At 34.9% G+C, this 20,170-nt stretch overlaps 1 protein-coding gene across 1 annotated transcript in view; it reads right to left on the bottom strand.

The window, feature by feature from the left end:
* Znf654 (zinc finger protein 654) overlaps nucleotides 1-20,170 on the bottom strand; it is a 38,592-nt gene that overhangs the window by 8,068 nt on the left and 10,354 nt on the right. The window contains exons 2-7 of the mRNA XM_013024145.1: nucleotides 16,534-16,679; nucleotides 12,521-12,602; nucleotides 9,980-10,115; nucleotides 7,305-7,507; nucleotides 6,619-6,758; nucleotides 1,943-2,084 (exon numbers count right to left, since the gene is read on the bottom strand). Of these exons, the coding sequence (XP_012879599.1) occupies nucleotides 1,943-2,084; nucleotides 6,619-6,758; nucleotides 7,305-7,507; nucleotides 9,980-10,115; nucleotides 12,521-12,602; nucleotides 16,534-16,679 (849 nt within the window). The remainder of the gene's footprint in view (nucleotides 1-1,942; nucleotides 2,085-6,618; nucleotides 6,759-7,304; nucleotides 7,508-9,979; nucleotides 10,116-12,520; nucleotides 12,603-16,533; nucleotides 16,680-20,170) is intronic.

The raw sequence follows: 20,170 nt of genomic DNA, 5'->3' as shown, positions 1-20,170 counted from the left end.
CATACCTCCAGCCTAGCCTTTTTAGCTGGTTATTTTAGATATAAAGACTCATGTTCTTTTCTGCTTAACCTAGCTTCAAACCTCAGTCCTCTGAATTTCGGCCTCCCTAAGTAACTACGGTAACAGGTATGAACCACTGATACCTGGTGGTTTTCCTTTTATTTGATGACTTCTATGAATACAGTTAGAGAATTAGAAAAAGGAAAAATAAATCTTTAGGGGCTGGGAAGATGGCTCAGTGGTAGAGTGCTTGTCTTGTATGCATGAGGCACTGGGTATGATTTCTCAGTACCATATAAGCAGGAAAAAACCCTAAGTGGTGCTGTGGCTAAAGTAGTAGCCTTGAGCTGAAGAGCTGAGGTACAGTGCCCAGGCCCAGAGTTCAAGCCCCACAACAGACCATAAAAAAATAAATAAATAAAAATAAAATCTTTAATCAACGCTGCTTCATATGATCACTATAAAATTATACATCAATGAGTGATGTGACAACCGCTGTGATAAATGCACAAATATTTAAGAGAAAGTACATTATTTAATAGTATCCTCTTCACGTTTAAAATAATCAGAAAATCATAACTTTCAATAAAATTATATTATTAATAACCAAAATCATAAAAATTCAATTAAATGGAGTTACAAAATTGTAGGGTGTTTTGTTTTGGGTTAGGTTTGTTTTGGGGGTTTTTTTGGTGTTTTTGTTTTTTTGCCAGTCCTGGGGCTTGATTTCAGGGCCTAGGCAATGTCCCTCAGCTTCTTTTGCTCAAGGCTAGTACTCTAGCACTAGAGCCACAGCACCACTTCTGGCCTTTTCTGTTTATGTAGTACTGAGGAATCAAACTCAGGCCTTCATGCATGCTAGGCAAACTCTCTACCACTAGGCTACATTCCCAGCCCTGTAAGGTGGTTTTATCCTTCTCATTTTTCTTTTCTTTTCTTGTTAGTTATGGGACTTGAACTCAGGGCCTGGGCACTGTAGGCTACTGCTCTACCACTTTGAGCCACAGTTCCACTTCCAGTTTTCTGGTGGTTAATTGGAGATAGGAATCTCATGAACTTTCCTGCCTGGGCTGGATTTGAACTGCACTCTTCAGATCTCAGCCTCCTGAGTAGCTAGAATTACAGGTATGAGCCACTGGTGCCAAGCTTTGCTTTCTCATTTTTTTATTCAGTCTTTGTTAAAGTTTCTAGGGAAAAATCATAAGAAAAAAATTGAAGTATACATAGTTGATTTCTCACATATTTAAATCAACCTGCTAAAAGAGTGTATTTGATAGTGCTACAAGTGTACAATGGCTTTATTTCTCTTCTTTAATCCTGATAGTATTTGAAGAGGAATTTAAGGGATGGACTTTCTTATCCATATGAATTTCATATGTAAGTTATACTTCTTTCCTAAGTAGACCAATAAAAACCAGGTCAAATTTCAAAAATAGCTAATGAGTTTTTATAATTACTTCAAATACAAATCTCAAGTTTTAAAGCATCTCAGAAATCATTATTCCTTTTGACATGAACAACAGTTAAAATTATCAACTAACTTTTTCAGTAACAGTGAACAAGTATTTCCGATAGATAATATAACATTCATTTGCAAAATAATTAAGATTCTACAAACAGAATGTAGAATAATGTTAAAGGTGATAAAATATTTAGTCAGTAGAAAAGAAATAATAGTTCTTCTGGTAGCAATCATTCCCTTACTAATTTTTAAGTTATATATTTTTTTCTGTAGTTCAGTTATTTTTCCTATATACCCTTGTCTTGTGTTGGGAGTTTGGAACTGGTAGAGAGGAAGATCTAATACATGAAGAAGATGGTAAAAAAAAAATCCTCCTTATCTTGAATTTTGTGATCAAATAAATTTTTTAAGATATTCAGGTTATAGTAAACTATCATTTAGTTTAATTTAAAACTCAAGGGATAAATATATCCTATTTACCTCATCTTTAATGATTTTCATGAATGGAAATATGACTCTCACATTAGTTGCTGTTCTTAAAAGCTGGTAGCATTGATCTACAAAAACTTGTTTTGAAGGATTAGATTTAAGCTGTAGTTTACTCCATATGAAAATCAACTCCCTGTAAATAGAAAAAAAAGAGAAATATCAAAAATACAGTTTATTTAAATACAGTTATTTTTTTCCTGATTCTATACGAAGTGGAGATACACATATATATATGTATGTAGATATAAGTTTGTATTACCTTTTGCTACCTATATGAGGTTAATAGAAGTTGGGAAAAAAGAAATATCAGAAATTAAAATTTAAAATAAATGAATCCCATGATATATCTAAAACATCTATGTAGTACTATATCAAATTCTAATATATTAATATGATGGTAGAACTTGAAAACCATCTTTCATTTTCTATGTGCAAATTTAGAAAATGTTATAGACTTTTCAATATAGATATCAAAACTAATACGAAATCAAGTACATTCTAGTATTGATTCTGAAGTTGAATGCTTTAGTTGATGCTTCCTGTTAACCTATAGTACTTTTAAACAGGCAAGCTATATACTATTTAATATATTTTATAAGTAAGACAGCCCCCACACAAAAAGAGTGTTTCCTTTTACTCTCACTTTTGTTTATGCTAATTGCTTTATGTGGACCATACTTTATCATTTCTAAGATGAGCCCTTTCTTCAAAGATCTATCAACGTGAATCTATAAGGAAGTTTTCAAAAATATGGAAGTTTTCAGAATAGACCTTATCCCCATTACTGATTTCATACTCATCATATGCTTCCTTGTATACATTTTATAAGATCTATTTCTCAACTGTTAAATTTTATTGACCTATTATATAGTAGAAATAGTGGCATGATCAGGATCGAGAAGAGAGACTTTATTAATATACTCCTGTGTGTGTTTGGGAGAGAGTAGAGACAGTACTCTGGTTTGAACTCATAAAACTCATAGCTTTGAGTTAGAAAGACAAGTAAAGCTCTAGTATTTTAAGCCATGTGTCCAGCTGGAGACCTTAATTTCAATACAGCATACACTACCTGGAGTAGTAATATGCAGTTCATAGTGAGCCACCTTTTTCCAGGAATAAACCTAATACATCATGGTGGAACCTAGTAGCTGTGTCTTCTGGTTGCCCCTGACCCTTCCTTATCCTTTAGTATGTTAATTTAGATAGGAGGAACTGACCTTAGTCAGGCCAGTGTCCCTGAGGGTATTCAACTCTACAACATGAAGCTTGGGAACTGCTGTTGTACCTACTGGTGTGCAGCAGGAAAGACTGAAGCCAAATGATGACAAAAGCTAATTTTTGGAAAATAGCTGAAGATTGACTGTATATGATAACCTTTCAATACCAACTTCCCTACAGTAGTTAGATATAGATTATATTGATTTAAAACTGTCTGTGTAACTTTCCATGCCATTTTGTACTAGCTATTTGACTTTTATCTTGTTAATCTAGTTTTTATAAATAAAAGTTGAGATTATTACTATTCAACATCTTTTTATATTTTTTTCAGTTTTTAAATGTGTAGTGTATATGTGTGTATGTGTGGGTGGGGGGGGGAGGGGAATTGAACCCAGGCATGCACACGTGCTAATCAACTGTTCTACTACAGAGCTATATCCTCCTCCTTATGATTTGATAACTCCTGTATTCCTAAATGCTATCCACTGGAATGAGATAAAGGATGCTGAGAAATATTGTAAATTAAGTACCCTCATTTTCTAAAAGGGATACGAAGAAAAACAGATCAAATGTATTTCATAAGACATATCTCTGCAAAAGGTTTTAATACAATAATTAGAAATGATAGGACATATTTTGTAAATGAATATTTAACATATTAGAAATGTCTAAAGAATACTTTCTAACTTGTCCAAAAAATAACTTGTGACCATTCAGGTAACAATTTTTTAAAGACAAAGGCCTTTCTTCTCTTCTACTTCTGTAAAGAACAGAAAACATTTCCCAAGATTCTAGGAAGTTTGTCAAGTGAGGACTATCATGTATTTCAGCTTTCTAGCAAGAAAAGCAGAAATCTCAGAATACCATTATAAAATTCCATTATGAATAAATTTACAAAATAGGATTTCAGATTTACTTGTATGTTGGATTTTGAAAGAATATAACCAAGAAAACCCACTCTAAAAACTTGATTTCTAAGTCCAAAAGTCCAATGAAGCTTACATTTTCTTTTGCTCAGATTTTTAGAAAGAACAGTACCCTACTACGTTAACTACCAATACATTCTCACACCTGTAATCCTAGATACTCAGGAGGCTGAGATCTAAAGATTGTGGTTCAAAGCCAGCTCAGGAAAAAAAAAAAAGTCCATGAGACTCTTATCTCCAATTAACCAACAGAAATCCAGAAGTGGTGCTGTGACTTAAGTGGTAGAGCACTTGTCTTGAGATGAAGAGCTCAGGGACAGTGCCCAGCTCAGAGTTCAAGCCCCAGGACCCACCAAAAAAAAAAAAAAAAACACAGTCAAAATACACTTTGTAGCTGATTTCTGTTCTTCAATTAAAATTTAAAAAACTAACTTTTAGAAGAAAATGGTGCTAGCATTCAGGAAGCCATCAAAACTAAGACTTTTGAAGAACATCACAAGCCAGGATACCATAAAGACACTTGATGCTCTTTTCAAAAGAGCCAAGCTATTAAAGCAGCCCAGAAGCCCTACATCGATGAGTGGATCAAAAAAAAAAAAAAATGTGGTGCCTATACACAAAGGAATTTGACACAACCATTAGAAAGGTATGTCATTTGCAGAGAAATGGGTGGATCTACAAAAAAAATCCTGTTAAGTGAGATAAGCCAAACTCAGAGAGACAAACAGCACCTTTTCTCTCATATGCAGAAGCTAGACATAAAATACAGAAGGCCAAGATAAATTATATATGACTAGGCATTTTACACACAGTTAGAATGAAGGAGGATACTCTTAGGAGAAGAACAGAAAGACAATGCCCGTATGCACATGATCAAATAAAATAATATTTATCAAAATGAACTCTAGGAAGTCAAATCAAGAGATTTTAACCTCTTTGTTGCTGTTTATGTTTTCTTTTCTCTTTGTCTTGTTCATTTATCTGTCTTTAGGAGGGTAAGGGCAACACAGAAATGGAGGGACAAAGGGTGACCAAATGCAGCAGTGATATTCATTAGACATGAGACACTATGGGTGGTGGTGGGAGAGCACAAGGCAAGGGGTGATACTGTGCACAAAGAAATGTACTCTTTACCTGACTTACATAACTGTAATCCCTTTGGGCATCACGTTTATAATAACAATAAAAAATGAAATTAAAAAAGAAAAAGAAAATGCCAGGTGCCAGCGGCTCATACCTATAATCCCTAGCTGCTCAGGAGGCTGGGATCTGAAGATTGAGGTTCAAAGTCAGGGCTGGCAGGAAATACCATAAAACTTTTTTTTTTTGGGGGGGGAGTCAGTTATATGTTTTAAACTCAGGGCCTGAGAGATGTCCCTGAGCTTTTTCACTCAAGTGCTCTACTACTTTTAGCCATAGCTCTACTTCCAGTTTTCCACTTTCAGCCACAGCTCCATTTCCAGTGATAATTGGAGATAAAAGTCTCATGGACTTTCCTGCCAGAACTGGCTTTGAACCTCGATCCTTAAATCTCAGCCTTCTTAGTAGCAAGGATTATAGGCATAAGGCACCAGCACCAGGATCCTAAGACTCTAATCTCCAATAAGCTAATCAGAAAAAGCTGGAAATAGTGCTGTGGCCCAAATGTTAGAGTGCTAGCCTTGAGCAAATGAAGGTCAGGGACAATACTTACTTAGTTCAAGCCCCAGGACTGGTCAAAAAAAAAAGAAACAGAAAACTAAGACAAAGAAGGAAATGCCAGAACAACAGCTCAAGAGCCACATACTTCTATACTTAGAGGCTATCTATGTCCAACACTATTTTTAAGATCCCTTCTAAAAAGTACAAATTCTTGTATTTTTTTCCTTTGCTTTCATGAGAACGTGGTCATTTTTTTGTTGGTTGGTTGTACGTGTGTGTGTGCGCGCACGCGCGCGTGTGTGTCCTGAAGGAAAGGAATCAGAATAATTATACTCTTGGATTTCACTTATAGTATTAAAAACCATTTACATTTTAAATAACATGATTGCAAGCTAAACTGCAATTTCAAATATCCTAGCTCGTAAATAGTTTAATTAAAAAAAAACTCACTAAGTTGAAAATGAACTTTACAACTTGGGGTGGGGGAGGAAGAGTTGGGGAAGTTGGGGGGGGATGGTAGGGGAAAAACAAAAGAGGGGGTAACAGTACTCAATAGGAAATGTACTTATTATCTTACTCATGTAACTGTAACCCCTCTGTACAGTATTTTTACAATAAACCACATGCTCCAAGTGAAACTTAAATTCAAATTCAAACATAATTGTTTGATTATAAAAAATACCTTAAAGATTTAATCTATCAATTGTGGCATGGGAGTTTTACAAATACCTAGTTCTTTTAACAATGCCCTATCAGTTTTTTAAAAACAGCCTAACATTTTTACATGCATTTTTTAAAAATACCTACAGTCCAAACTCTATTAATCAAGTATTCTTTCTGTTTCCCATTTTACCATTTCACTTCTGTATTGTGTAAACTTACCATATATAATACATATCCCCATTCTGGAGCTGTGGAATAAGAAAGGATTCACAGAGTTGCAAGGCTAACATAGTCTTGCCTTCTTTCTCAGTGTTACAGATGATATCAATTCCATTCTTGCAGTCAGTTTTCATTAAATGCTGTAAGAATAAAGTAAAAAGCATTATAATTTAAAATAACTAAAAATCTAGTTGCAAAAGTGTTTAAAAATTTCTTAGAGCACATTCATGAGTTTTTAGTTTTCTTCTACAATGATGATGATGTACTGTGCAGAATTATATTTATGGTCTTACAGTTCCACTACATACTATCTATGTCTACAAACACTTTTTTACCCTTAGTATCTGTAATATCATTAATGGCCATGAGTATTACGAAAAGATAATTCTTGCATCTCAAAGAAACAAAATAAACAAAACCATTATATTTCTTAGTACTTTAATAGGCAAAATCTTATTTTGTATTTGACTTCTTTTGTCACAATACTAGACTAATACTCGTATTTTCTAAATTTTATCATTTGGAAAAATCAGATTCTGCCTTATTTCAGGATATTTAAAGAATGGTTCTAGGTAATATTAGATAACATGATACTGAAATCCTTACTATTACCACAAAAGGAATTGGACAATAATGTTTGTTTTAGATAGGGTTAAAATGATAATAGGCAAAAATAGTCTTACTACCTCCCGGAATAGTTGATCTTCTACAGGTGACATAAACAGACATGTGAAGAGGGCTTGATGGAAGTACAAGTCTTTATTCATTTCTGGGTGATTTATACATGATTTAATAAGAGCCATTGCTTCAGGTATGCGTTCACAAGCAATTAGGTATCTGGCACGTAGTTCAAAGAACAGTGGATTCTCAGAACTTAAATATTTGTTTACTGAAAAAGAAAACAGATTAGTACTTTTGAAAAAGATTCAAACGTTGTTGTTTGAAGCTTTACCACTGAAATAAGGTATTTTAAGGTGATTAACACATTATTGAATTCAATAACATTTTCCTTAGCATATTCAGTTGTGGGGCTAGGAAGATGACACCAAAACAGTACTTAAGATATGTTAATGACTCCTCAGTTTAAAAAACAAAAAGTATTTAAAAAATAAAAATAATAAATTTTTTTGCATGTGTATATATAATATTTTATTTTTTATTGTGAAAATGCTGTACAGAGGGGTTACAATTACATGGGAAAATAATAAAAATTTTGAAAAGAAAAAAATTCTTCTTTTAGTTTATTAATATATTAAAAGTATGTTTCAAATAGCAGGATTATACAATTTATTTCTCACAGCCCAAAATTTTCATTAGTATATGATTAGAAGACTGAATCTTAAATTAGCACACTGAAACCACACTAATTCAGATTAATTATAAAGAAATATAAACCAATGACAAGCTAGATATGTTGTATTTCATTATTTTTAAAGTAATCCAAAATAATGCCAAATTGGATTGCTTATTAATATGTGTTCTTGTAGTACCAAGTATAATTAGTAATTTATATATTCAGAGAATTTCAAAGCATAAAAATATCCTTAACTCTCCAAGTTTATTTAGAACAACAATATATGACAGGAATTGTAGAGATCAAAAACTGAGCTTCCAAGATGTAAAATAACTCCTCTAAAGACAAAAATTTGCACGTGACAAAGCCAATTCTGGAGTCTATATTTTATGGTTTTTAATTCAAATTTTAAAATTATATATGTTAAACAACCAAGTTGATTATAAGTAATGTATTATTCTGGCTTAAACAATTGCTTAAACAAATGTATGATAATCACTTGAAGTTATTACAAAAATTAAACTTCATTCTCATCTTTACCCTAATGAGCACTAGTTAGAATCATTCATATTAATGAGACTGTAGAATAGCTTTCCCCAAAAAGAGGTAAGCTAGTGAAGTTAAGAAAGGAATATTCATTATTTTAATTTCAATGATTCTCAACCAAAAGGGACATCAACCATCAAACCAATCAGAAATTCGTTCTAGCACCTACTTAGAAAAGCTTAAAAACTACCCTAAAACCTTAAACATCCTTTTTCCTTCTATGCACATCTTTTGAAGCTTTGTCTTACTTCTACTCTCTATCTTCTCAAGCTATATTTTTCAGTTTTTTCCAGCTGTGACCTTTGACTTTCTTATATTTGACTCCTCATAATTTCTCCTAGTAATCCAACTTGTTCTCTTAGATTCCAACTGTCTTGTTCTTTTTCTTTAATTTCTTTCCAAGATTCACACATCAGAGCTTTCTTTTGTATCCTTTTGGTTCTCCATACCACTATTACTTATATCCTGATCCTTTTCTTATAGTGTTGTCTCACTTTCCATGTTGTCTCCTCTTCTCAGCATCATAGCCTTATACCCACAGTAGGGCTTGTTTGCTCTTAAGTCTGAGAATCAACAACTTGTCCAATCAATCTCCACACTAACCCACTCCATCTATTAACCTAAGCCAAATGGTAATCTAGTTATTCTGGAATATGAATGTTTTACCAGATTAAGATCTGACTAAACTTCTTGCTAATTCACTTCTGCTGAGCTTACATTCTAAATTTTAGTGATCCAATATGATGGTATCAAATATTATAGTTTGAAAAACAAAAGGGTTAACTATATAGAAACAACCACCAGCAGCTCCTATCTCAAAAAGAAATTTTTGGTGCATAGTCCACTATGATCTGTGTTTTAAGAGTTATGTTGTAAAAACTAGGCAATAAGGACCTGAGACAAAAGTGATAAATACTGCTCCATAAGATCTAGAATTGAAATAATTAGCTCACTCATCAGTCATCCTATAGCCATTCAAGTGAAAAATAATAAATATATTCTTAATATATACTTAATAAATATAAGTACTCTTCACAGAAGCACTGAATTAACTACAGAATGTATTATTTGGTAGTGTATATACCATAGAAGTGGTGACAAAAAAATTCAATGTTAGCTCTCACAAAAACGCTTCTAAGAGCTTTGTTGTATAATGATAGCACATATGACCCCAGAAAGGTTTCTCCTATGTAAGTTAGATTCCATGTGCTTTTGTGAAAATTCATTTCTGATTTGTTTTTTTCTTAAAAAGGCTTTCCTATTTAAAGCAACTGAAATAAAAGTCCCTGTAAACAACATCCAATAAATATGTTAATACTTTAAATCCCATGATTATAAATGTATGTACCTGCGTTGGCATTAAAAATTACTTTGGGCCAACTTGGAAAAACTAATTAAACATTCTTTACTTGAAATACATTATTCATTATCATAAATATTAAAAATTATTATTCTACTTAGATAATAAAATTATGTTTGCTTCTCACAAACCCCAGTTTTGATATTGAGTCTTTGATATACCTATCTCCTGAGAAGCTGGCTGAGCTTTAAGAACAGCTTGCAACACTGGATCTTCCCACGGGCCACCATCTCTAATGATTCGAGTCACTAGTTCCAGATTCACATTTCCATATCTGCTGAGGTGATTCTGGCATTCCTAAGAGAGAAAAATCATTTTTGATTTGGAATTTAAAGGGATTAAAAACTAAACTTGATCATCATTGTCAATAAAATAACTGATAGCCAAATAAGACAGATAGGAAGATATAAAGGAGAAAGTATTATTACTATAACCTAAGTTGAGGGGGGAACAAAACTCTATTCATATGCAAATAGGTTTTAATGCCAAAGGTTATATAATATATAGATAACAGGATTCAGAAAATCCACTGAAGCAGGGATAAGTATAATCTAAGGAAAAAGTTCCCATTGAAGCAGGGATGAAGTATTACCTAATGGAAAAACTATTTTTGGGAAAAGAACCGGGGTATGAAAAAAAAAATTGTATGAGTAAATTTTAGTTTCTGCAGAGAGCAAGGGCACTAGCAAGTACATTCTAGTTAGCCAGTTTCACCTAGTGACCTAGTAACTAGGTCACCCAGTGACCTTGTCTCACAAAATAACTTTATAAGTTCTAAACAAGAGTTTCTTTTTTGTGTGTGCACATAAACATGAGTGTATTTCTTGGGTGGATATTATGGAAACACTCCTATGGGAGATAGCTCTGGATGAAAGTAGTAATATAAAATCTCTTCATTTCATTACAGGTTCACTAGTGTAATCCTAACTACTTTGGGTGGCTAAGATCTGAGGATCCAGGTCCAAAGCCAGCCTGCGCTGAAAAGTTTGTGAGACTCTTATCTCCAATTAACCACCAAAAAAGATGGAAGTGGAGGTATGGATCAGGTGGTAGATCACCAGCCTTGAGTAAAAAAGCCAAGTGAGATCTTGAGGTCCTGAATTCTAGTCCCGGTAAAAGACAAAGAATCAAACAAACAAAAACCTCTGTGGTCTATTTAAAAAATCATAATGAAAGAGGACAAAAAAGCCCAGAAATATTTTCAATCTGTTTTTGAATACTCTGACAACTTTCTGGAGCAATATTCAATTCAATTCCACTAAAGTGAATAAGCATTTAAATCACTATAAAAGTCACAACATAATCTAGAGCATATAGGCATACTATCTTTTAGACTCTTTATACCTTGCTTCTCTTTCAGAATAAATTGTGGAACAGGCTTACTGTTTTACTCCAGAAGGAAGATTTTGAATTTTTGCTTGTTTATTGACTGTTCTCTAGCTTGAATTCAGGGCCAATTAACCAGTTGAGCCAAACCCTAAGTCCTTGATGCCATTTTAAAGAAGTGATTATGTGTCTGTAAAGCTGTCTGACCCTGTATATTAACGTGAACATTTCAGCAGTTACCAAAGCACAAAATTCTCATTTCTTAACCTCACATTTATTCATTTACCTATTACACATCAGCAAATCCTTATCTTCAGCTGGTCTTGGCCACATGTCCCAAATTCATCTTGCATTTTCTTGCCTATGACTTTTTCTCATGTCACTTTCTCCTACAAAAACATACCTACATCCTGTATTTTTGTTTCCCTTAATGCTTCTTTTTTTAGGGGGAAGGGGAAATTAGCTAGAACAGAATGGCATCAAACTTCTATCCTTTTGCCTTAGGATCCCAAGTACTAAGATTATAGCCTTGTCAACAAACCACACCTGGCTAATTCCTATCTTTCCACTGTCTCACTTGCCCAGATCATCCTCCACTGGTTATTTCAATCCATAATAATTTAATTACTGTTCTGTAGAAATAAAAATTATACTAGTCTACTCCAATGTTCATGGTTTGAGAGTCTACATTATGTTACATGTCTAGTAAAGACTTTACTATGTAGGTAAAAGTTTTGCAAACAGCTAGAAATGTGTCAAAGCAGATACACTATTAATAACTTTTTGATCAAAATGGAGTTTTATAGGAATCTGTTGAAGAAAAATAAGTTAACAAGAGAGTGCCAGGGTTGATCCCCAAGTAAATGTTAAAAGACCTAATGTTCATTACATACGCACAATTTGTCCTCCTTACCTACTAGTTTTATTCTCCTTTCTCTTACCCAGATACAAAATGAAAACTAGGCTTCTTAGCTTTAGAAGTTTACTATAAGAAGAGAAAATCTGGATATCACCACAGGAAAAAACTAACATGGTGTAGTCTACTTGTAGTCTATGCAAGAAAAATACTTTCTTACCTGGGTAGTTCTAAATTACAGCAGCTACTGTATATGCCAGAATGTACTCAGGTATCTACAGGCCTGGTAGCAGCTCTGGTCTAGCACATGTGAAATTGGAATCTTGGCTATGAACTGCTTGGAAATACAGTTAAAAATTAACCTTAAGATATTTAACTATCTGCCGGGAAAAATAGGACCTTAAACACTGTAACCTTAGCAGCCATAAAAACTTATAAGCCAAACTTTTACATACCCAGTAAACTTTTTCAGGGGAGAGTTTTAGACATAGAAAAAATGTGAAGTTCTAAACTATTTTACCTGGAATGATCCAAGAATATCCTTTAAAGGCTCTTCATAAAACTCGTCTCTTCCAAAGAACAGCAGCAACTCAAAGAAACTCCTAAAATGAAGAGATGAATAATAGAATGATTATGGAAGGATTGTCTAAACTAGTCAACAAAGTCTAGTTTAACCCAAGAATGTTAAAGGATGGATAAAATTTACACAAAACCAGAAGGAAGATCACTATGAAAGCACGTATCTAATAAAGGACAAAATTCCAAACTTCAAACTTACCCTGATTAGCCCTTTCATAGTAGTACCCATTTTCTGGTACCTCCTTTTTAAATAAATTACTTAGAAAATACTTTAAATACTTGTGCTTTTAATACTTTATATGTTGCCACCACACATACTCCCCTCTTTTCTCTTGTTTTCCCTTTGGTAGTATTAGGACTTGAATACATGGCTTATGACTGGTCTTTTTAGATCCAGACTGGCATTCTACCCACATAAGCCATGCCTCTACTCCCACCTTTGCTTTCTGTTTAAATCTCCAACTAAAAAAAAAAAAGTCTCCTGATTTGTCTGTCTGGGCTGGCTTTAAACCACAATTCTCAAATCTCATCCTGTTGAGTAGCTAGGATTATAGACCTGAGCCACTGGTGCCTGGCTTAAATTGTGTTTTTATAAATGGTTTACCTTTAAAATAAACTGTAGGGCTGGGAAGATGGCTCAGTGGAAGAGTGCTTGCTTTGCATGCTTGAGGCCCTGGGTTCAATTCCTCAGCACCACATAAGCAAAAAGAAAAAAGCCGGTAGTGGCACTGTGGCTCAAGTGGTAGAGCGCTAGCCTTGAGTTGAAGAGCTGAGGGACAGCGCCCAGGCCCAGAGTTCAGGCCCCACAACCGGACGCCCCCCCCCAAAAAAAATAAAATAAAATAAAAACTGTTAATTAAGACTAAAATTTTAAAAGGTAGACATTAACTATTAAGTCTAAAAAAGTCACTTCTATTAAAAATGATAATATACTGCACAGAAAAGTGAAGTGAATCTTTTTCAAGCATGGAAAACTGTTCTACCTCACACATACTTAAGTAAAAACCATAAAGATGAAAAGCCCCTTCTTTTTAAAACAATAGTTTATGTGTTCTTTGATGTCTTTTTAGTGTACAAACCAAGCCATTATGACTTGTTGAAGGGATTATAAGTGGAACTACCTCTTTTAAGAGCAATACAATAATTTAAGATTGTACACATGTCATTTGACCTAGCAGTTCCAATTACAAGAATTCCATCCTTCCAGCTAAAGACATGTAAGTTCAAAGACTTGAAGACAAACCTTAATATCAGATTTTTAAAAGCAAAATCTAGAAATCCAAGTGTTGGCCATCAAGGAAAAAGTATATTAATTTCAAATACACCCATATAATGGAATATAATACAAATATAAATGAGAATATTAATGACAATCTTTGTATCTATATCAATAAAGAAAAAAACCTAAAAAAAGTGTTCAGCAAGGATGCAGGCATATTCATTAAACTACTCACCCATGACTGATTTTGTTTTCTTTGGTCAACTTACATAAAAAAATATTGCATGGGAAATTTTTGAACTAGACCGTTTGTAAGTTCAAAATCATGTGCTGTTCTAAGTAATGTGGTTTAATCGTACACTGTCCAAAGGAGACATGGATCATCCTTTTATGCAGGGTATCCACAGTATATATGCTACCTGCCACATAGTCAGTAGTTGTCTCAGTTATCAGATCAATTGTCAAGATATTGCAGTGTCTGTGTTCAAATAAGCCTTATTTTAATTAATAATGATCTAAATAAATAATGATCTAAAAGAGATCCCAGAAAGTAAAACATAAAGATGTAACAGAATTCCAATATAACCTGGTTATAGAAAAACAAATTTGAACTATGATTCAAAATTAGGAGCAATAAAGGAAATTCATAAATATTAACTGCAGTTAAAAATCCTTGCCATGCACCAATGGCTCACGCCTATAATCCTAACTACTCAGGAAGCTGAGATCTGAGGATCACGGTTCAAAGCCAGTCAAAGCAGGAAAGTCCGTGAGAATCTCCAATTAACCACCAGAAAATGGCACTGTGGCTGAAGTGGGTGAGCACTCACCTTGAGCTGAAAAGCTCAAGGATAGCGCCCAGGCCCAGAGTTCAAGCCCCACAACCAACCCCCTCAAAAAAATCCTTGATTTTCAGAAATTTATTGAGGGTATAACCACTATGGCCAAAGCAAAGATGAATGTAAAATATATACTGCAACTTATATCACAAAAGAGCTTAATATCACGAATATATCACAAATATATAAAGAGCTCATGAAAATTAAGAAAAATTCCAATTAATATGCTTATAAAGTGATTAAAATATAAGTAGGTAGCTCACAAAAGAATATAACCCCAAGTATCACTATAACACAGTTCCTGAGACTGGATAATTTATAATTAGTACAATTTTGCTTGACTCACAAATAAATTCTGGAGGCTAAGCAAGACACCAGCAGGTCTGATGCCTGGAGAGGTTATTCTGTAATTCCAACATGGTCCCTTATACAGTGTACAAGGAAACTTGACCTCAGTGCCTGACAGCTGTTCTTAAGCTTTTTTGCTCAAGGCTAGTGCTCTACCACTTTGAGCCACAGCACCACTTTTGGTTTACTGGGGGTTAATTGAAGTGGTTAATTGAAAGTCTCATGGACTTTCCTGCCCAAACTGGCTTCGAGACACAATCCTTAGACCTCTGCCTCCTGAATAGCAAGGATTACATGAGTGAGCCAACAGCACCAGGCCAAGAAAGGTAATTTTAATTCAAATTCTCTACAAGTATTTTTTTTAAAGAAATAGGCCTGTTTTTAGAGACCATGGTAGTTCTCTGCTAACCAGCATGACCTCAATCGTTCAATACTGGGATAGCATTAAGCTTGACAGGATATTCTACAGAATTAAAAAAGCAAAGTGCTTGCAGAGATCTGAGCATCTGCTTGCTACAATTCTATTTTAACTATAATTTCATTAAACATTTAAAATTAAAACTAGAAACTCAGGTGAATAAATGAAATTTTCATTTTAAGATTTTATGAATGATTTCTTCCACAGAATAAATGTCTTTTTTTTCTCTTTTGTGCCAGTAGAGTGCTCAAAGTTAGCACTCTACCACTTGAGCCACAGCTCACTTCTGGCTTTTTTGGTGGTTAATTAGAGATAGTCTCACAAACTTCCCTGACCAAACTGGCTTCAAATCACAATCTTCACATCTCAGCCTTCTGAGTAGCTAGGATTATAGATGTGAGCCACTAGCATCCTGGCTAAAATCTATTCTTTTTTTTTTTAGTGTGAAATACTGTACAGAGGGGTTACAATTACATGGGCAAGAAAATGAGTACATGTCTTATCAAGCAATATAGCCTCCTCCTTTGTTTCCCCTTCTCATCCCATCCTCCCCGCACCCTCCCAACCAAAGTTGTAAAGTTTGTTTTCGACATAACAACTTGTAAGTCTCATTGTTGCAATGGGTCCACCTGTATCCCTATTTAAATGATTTGTTTTTTCTCTTCCCCTCCACAACTTATAACAACATCAAATACAGTGAAAGCAGGGGTTATACCGTGGGGGAGGGACATACAAGGTAACAAAGAAATAATCTTATAAATGTGTTAGAAACAATTGCATGAAAAAAAAAACATTTCAATACGTATCTTAGGGTTCATTTCCCTAATATCAACTTAACTGACCTTTTCTGCTTGACTCATAAAAATCTATTCTTTTTTTTCGGGGGGGGGGGGTCTGGTTTCTGGGCCTGGGCGCTGTCCCTCAGCTCTTCAACTCAAGGTTAGTGCTCTACCACTTGAGCCACAGCGCCACTTCAGCTTTTTTCTTTTTTCTTATGTGATGCTGAGGAATCGAACCCAGGGCCTCAGGCATGCAAGGCAAGCGCTCTACCACTGAGCCACCTTCCCATCCCCTAAAAATCTATTCTTAAGATACATCAACAGATGTGTTTAGAAGTAAAGAGTACTTACACAGCAAGACTACTCAAGACATATTGTACGTGCTCACATTCATCTGGGAACGATGCACTGGCTGATGTGAAACAACAAAGTGCAGTCTGAAGAACTTGAAGCTGGGGCAAAGGGACCTGCCATCTTCCAGCATAATCTTCAACCACCTGTAGGGTAAAAATCAAGAAGTATTTAGAAATCTTTAGTATAAGAAGTTGAGAGCATTTTATAAAAAACATGTTCTATACTTAGTATACCTTAGGAAACACATCAAATTTTACTCATTTTACATTACCTTATAAATCTAAAAGGGAAAATTTTCAAGTTACCATCAAATTACAAACAAAAAATAATTCATACATACAGACATAATTGGACCAAGTTCAGAACCTTCAGTTATATATTAAGGACCATGAATTAATATTCTTTAGCAAAGGCATGTAGTCAATTACTAATATTAATTCTTTCCCACCTTTCCATATGTCCATAGAATGGCATGAGACAATTTGTAAGGGGGGAAAAATGATGAAATCTATATAGAGTGAGTCCGTTGCATCTCTCTTATCTATTAACAACAATCTTGAGTAGAATTAGTATTTAAAATAATCTGATTTAATGAATTCATAATTATGGTTAAAGATAAAGATACCTTTTTCACTACTGACAATCATTTATTTATATAAACTCCTTGGCTTTTCTACTCAAGGCTAGTGCTCTACCACTTGAGCCACAGGTAAGTCTCATGGATTTTGCTGTCTAGTATGGCTTTAAACTGAACCAAGATCTGCAGATCTTGGTTCCCAGCCACCATCACTTGGCTTGAACTTTTTCTTTTTCTTTTTTAATGAATTCAGAACTCACTGACTTTAATTCTAGCATTACAGGAGCTACTATAAGAGAACTGAAGGAAGAAAAAAGCAGAGAGAAAGGAAGAAAGGAGTGCCTAACTTAAGATTACTCTAAAGAGTCTAGAACAATTAAAAGTGGAGTAAATGATAGGTAAGGGTAAGAAACAAGGATCAAAGAGATACTGTTTTTACTAGATACTAAAGAATAAACATCAGAAATATCAAAAGCAACTTCAAGCTGGGCACTGATGGGTCACACATGTAATTTGAGAATCTGGAGATCTGAGGATCATAATCATAGTTCAAAGCCAGCCTGAACAGTAAAGTCAGTGAGATTCATCTCCAATAAACTACTCAAAAAAGGCAGAAGTGGTACTGTGCTCAAGTGTAGAATGCTAGCCTTGAGAGAAATTGCTAAGGGACAGTGCCTGGGCCCTGAGTTAAAGCCCTAGGACAGTATGCACATGTGCGTGCATACACGCGTGAGCGCACACGCGCTCATATACACAGAAGGCAACTTCATCTCAGGTACCTGTGAATAACTGACATAAATATGGGGCACAATAAAAGTACTTTTATCAGTATTCCAATAGGCCTAAGAATTTCAAGGAGCCGGACAACAGCCTAGGTAACAAGGGCAGAACAGTAGAGGCTAAGGACATTACCTGGAAACACTGCAGGTGACACTTTACAAGAAGCAGAAGCAGCTATGATTACACATTTATTTTCAGCACAAGAGTACTAAGGTAACACAAAATGAAAATTTAAAAATCTTTAAATGATGAAACATAAAGTAGGGAATATCAAAGTATATAACAAGGGTAAGGATGGGATAGGGAAAGATGGGAGAATATGATGGATGGGATGACATTAATCAAAAAGCACTGTACTCATCACCTGACTTCTGGAATTGAAACCGCCCCCTTTTTTTTGGTCGGTCGTGGGGCCTGAACTCTCGGCCTGGGAGCTGTCCCTCAGCTCTTCAGCTCAAGGCTAGCACTCTACCACTTGAGTGTCAGCTCCACTTCCAGCTTTTTTCTGCTTATGTGGTGCTGAGGAATTGAACCCAGGGCCTCATGCATGCAAGGCAAGCACTCTACCACTGAGCTACCTTCCCAGGCCCAAACCCCTTTATTCAACTAGTTAACAAAAATAAACATAAATAAGTAGAGCCCCAGCTGAGTCAGCAAATCAGACCAGAATCCGAGTTCAAACCCCATTATCACAATTAGAAGAGAGAGGGGTAGGAGGAGAGGGAGGGAAGAAGGGAAAGGGGGGGGAGAGAGAGAGAGAGAAAGGAAGGAGGGAAGGGAGGGAGGGAAGGAGGGATGGAGGGAAGGCCAGAAAGGAAGTTTGCTTTGAAGAGATAAAACTTTTGCCCTGGTTTCAATACTGTATAATTTATAAATGTAGCCAAACATCACTCTATAGTATGTACAAGTTTTATACTATTATGTTAAAAAATATAGTCACTTGATTCATTAGTTAAAATGTCTTGATCTTGGGCCATCATGAATCAATATCCTTGAATTGTAAAATAAAATTGTTAATTTTTTAAATGTCAAAAAAAAAATGAAATAGGGAACATCAATTAAGACCTGGTGCCTTGCGCTGTTTTCCATGGAAATTTGTAAATTCATATACTACCAAAAAGGAAGAAACACTAACTCTTCCCAAAAATCAGACAACACAGTGGCACAACTGACCACTTGATGAGATTGTCCACCCAAATTTAATAACTAGTTACAGATCCTAGTAGTTGGCACAACTGACTGACATCTTGGCTGGTGTAAATAAAATTGTCTGAGCCCAGTCTTTTATACATGCTATAGTTTACAAGAAGTATTTTGAAAGCTTGGTTCCTAGTTGTCTAAGTTTCTGGATCTTATCAAACTAATGTATTAGTCAATTGATAGATTCATAATTTGATGACATTACTGGGAAGTGATAGAAATTTTCAGGGGTGAGACTTAGTAAGATGAAGAAGACCACTAGAAGATATCACTCCTAGTGATGTCTAAGTCCACTCCTTTCCTACTGTACTGTATATGTACATTCCCTTAAACACTATAATGCTCTGCCTCATCTCAGACCCAAAGCAATAGAGCCAGGCAATCACAGACTACAATCTTTGTTATCCTGAGCCAAGTGTTGTCTTTATTCCCTTTATGTTGTTTTCTGGGGTATTTGTTATCACAATGAATAAGCTAAGCAAAACAAGCACCTGTGGCTCATGTCTCTAATTCTTACTACTCAGAGACTAACATCTGACACTTGAGGTTCTGAGACAGTCAGGACAAATTTTTGAGACTCTTATAATAGAGGTATGGCTCAAGTGGTAGGGCACAAACCATGAGAAACAAAGGTGAGAGAGCACCAGGCCCAGAGTTCAAACCCATACTAGCAAGAAAAGAAGAAGGGCTTACTACTAGACAGAATTAGTTATATATTCTCCATCCGATACCACAAAATTTTACTGCAAAAGTAATAAGTCAACACTAGTCCCTATCCCACCTGTCATTAATTTCAGGGAAATACAAAATTTATTGAGTACTGGGCAGGGTTTAGTAATGTTTCTCCTACTAACCTGAACTTTAGAAAAGTAAGAAAATAAAAATGTGAAGGAACCAACCCAGATGCCCCTCAGTAGATGAATGGATCAAGAAAATGTGGTATATATACACAATGGAATTCTATGCCTCCATCAGAAAGAACGACATTGCCCCATTTGTTAGGAAATGGAAAGACTTGGAAAAAATTATATTAAGTGAAGTAAGCCAAGCCCAAAGAAACATAGGTCCCATGGTTTC

This window comes from Dipodomys ordii, unplaced genomic scaffold (assembly GCF_000151885.1).
Source record: "Dipodomys ordii isolate 6190 unplaced genomic scaffold, Dord_2.0 Scaffold73, whole genome shotgun sequence".
Taxonomy (NCBI): domain Eukaryota; kingdom Metazoa; phylum Chordata; class Mammalia; order Rodentia; family Heteromyidae; genus Dipodomys; species Dipodomys ordii.
The sequence above is the reverse complement of the archived record's forward strand: the minus strand, read 5'-3'. Positions and strand labels throughout refer to the sequence as shown.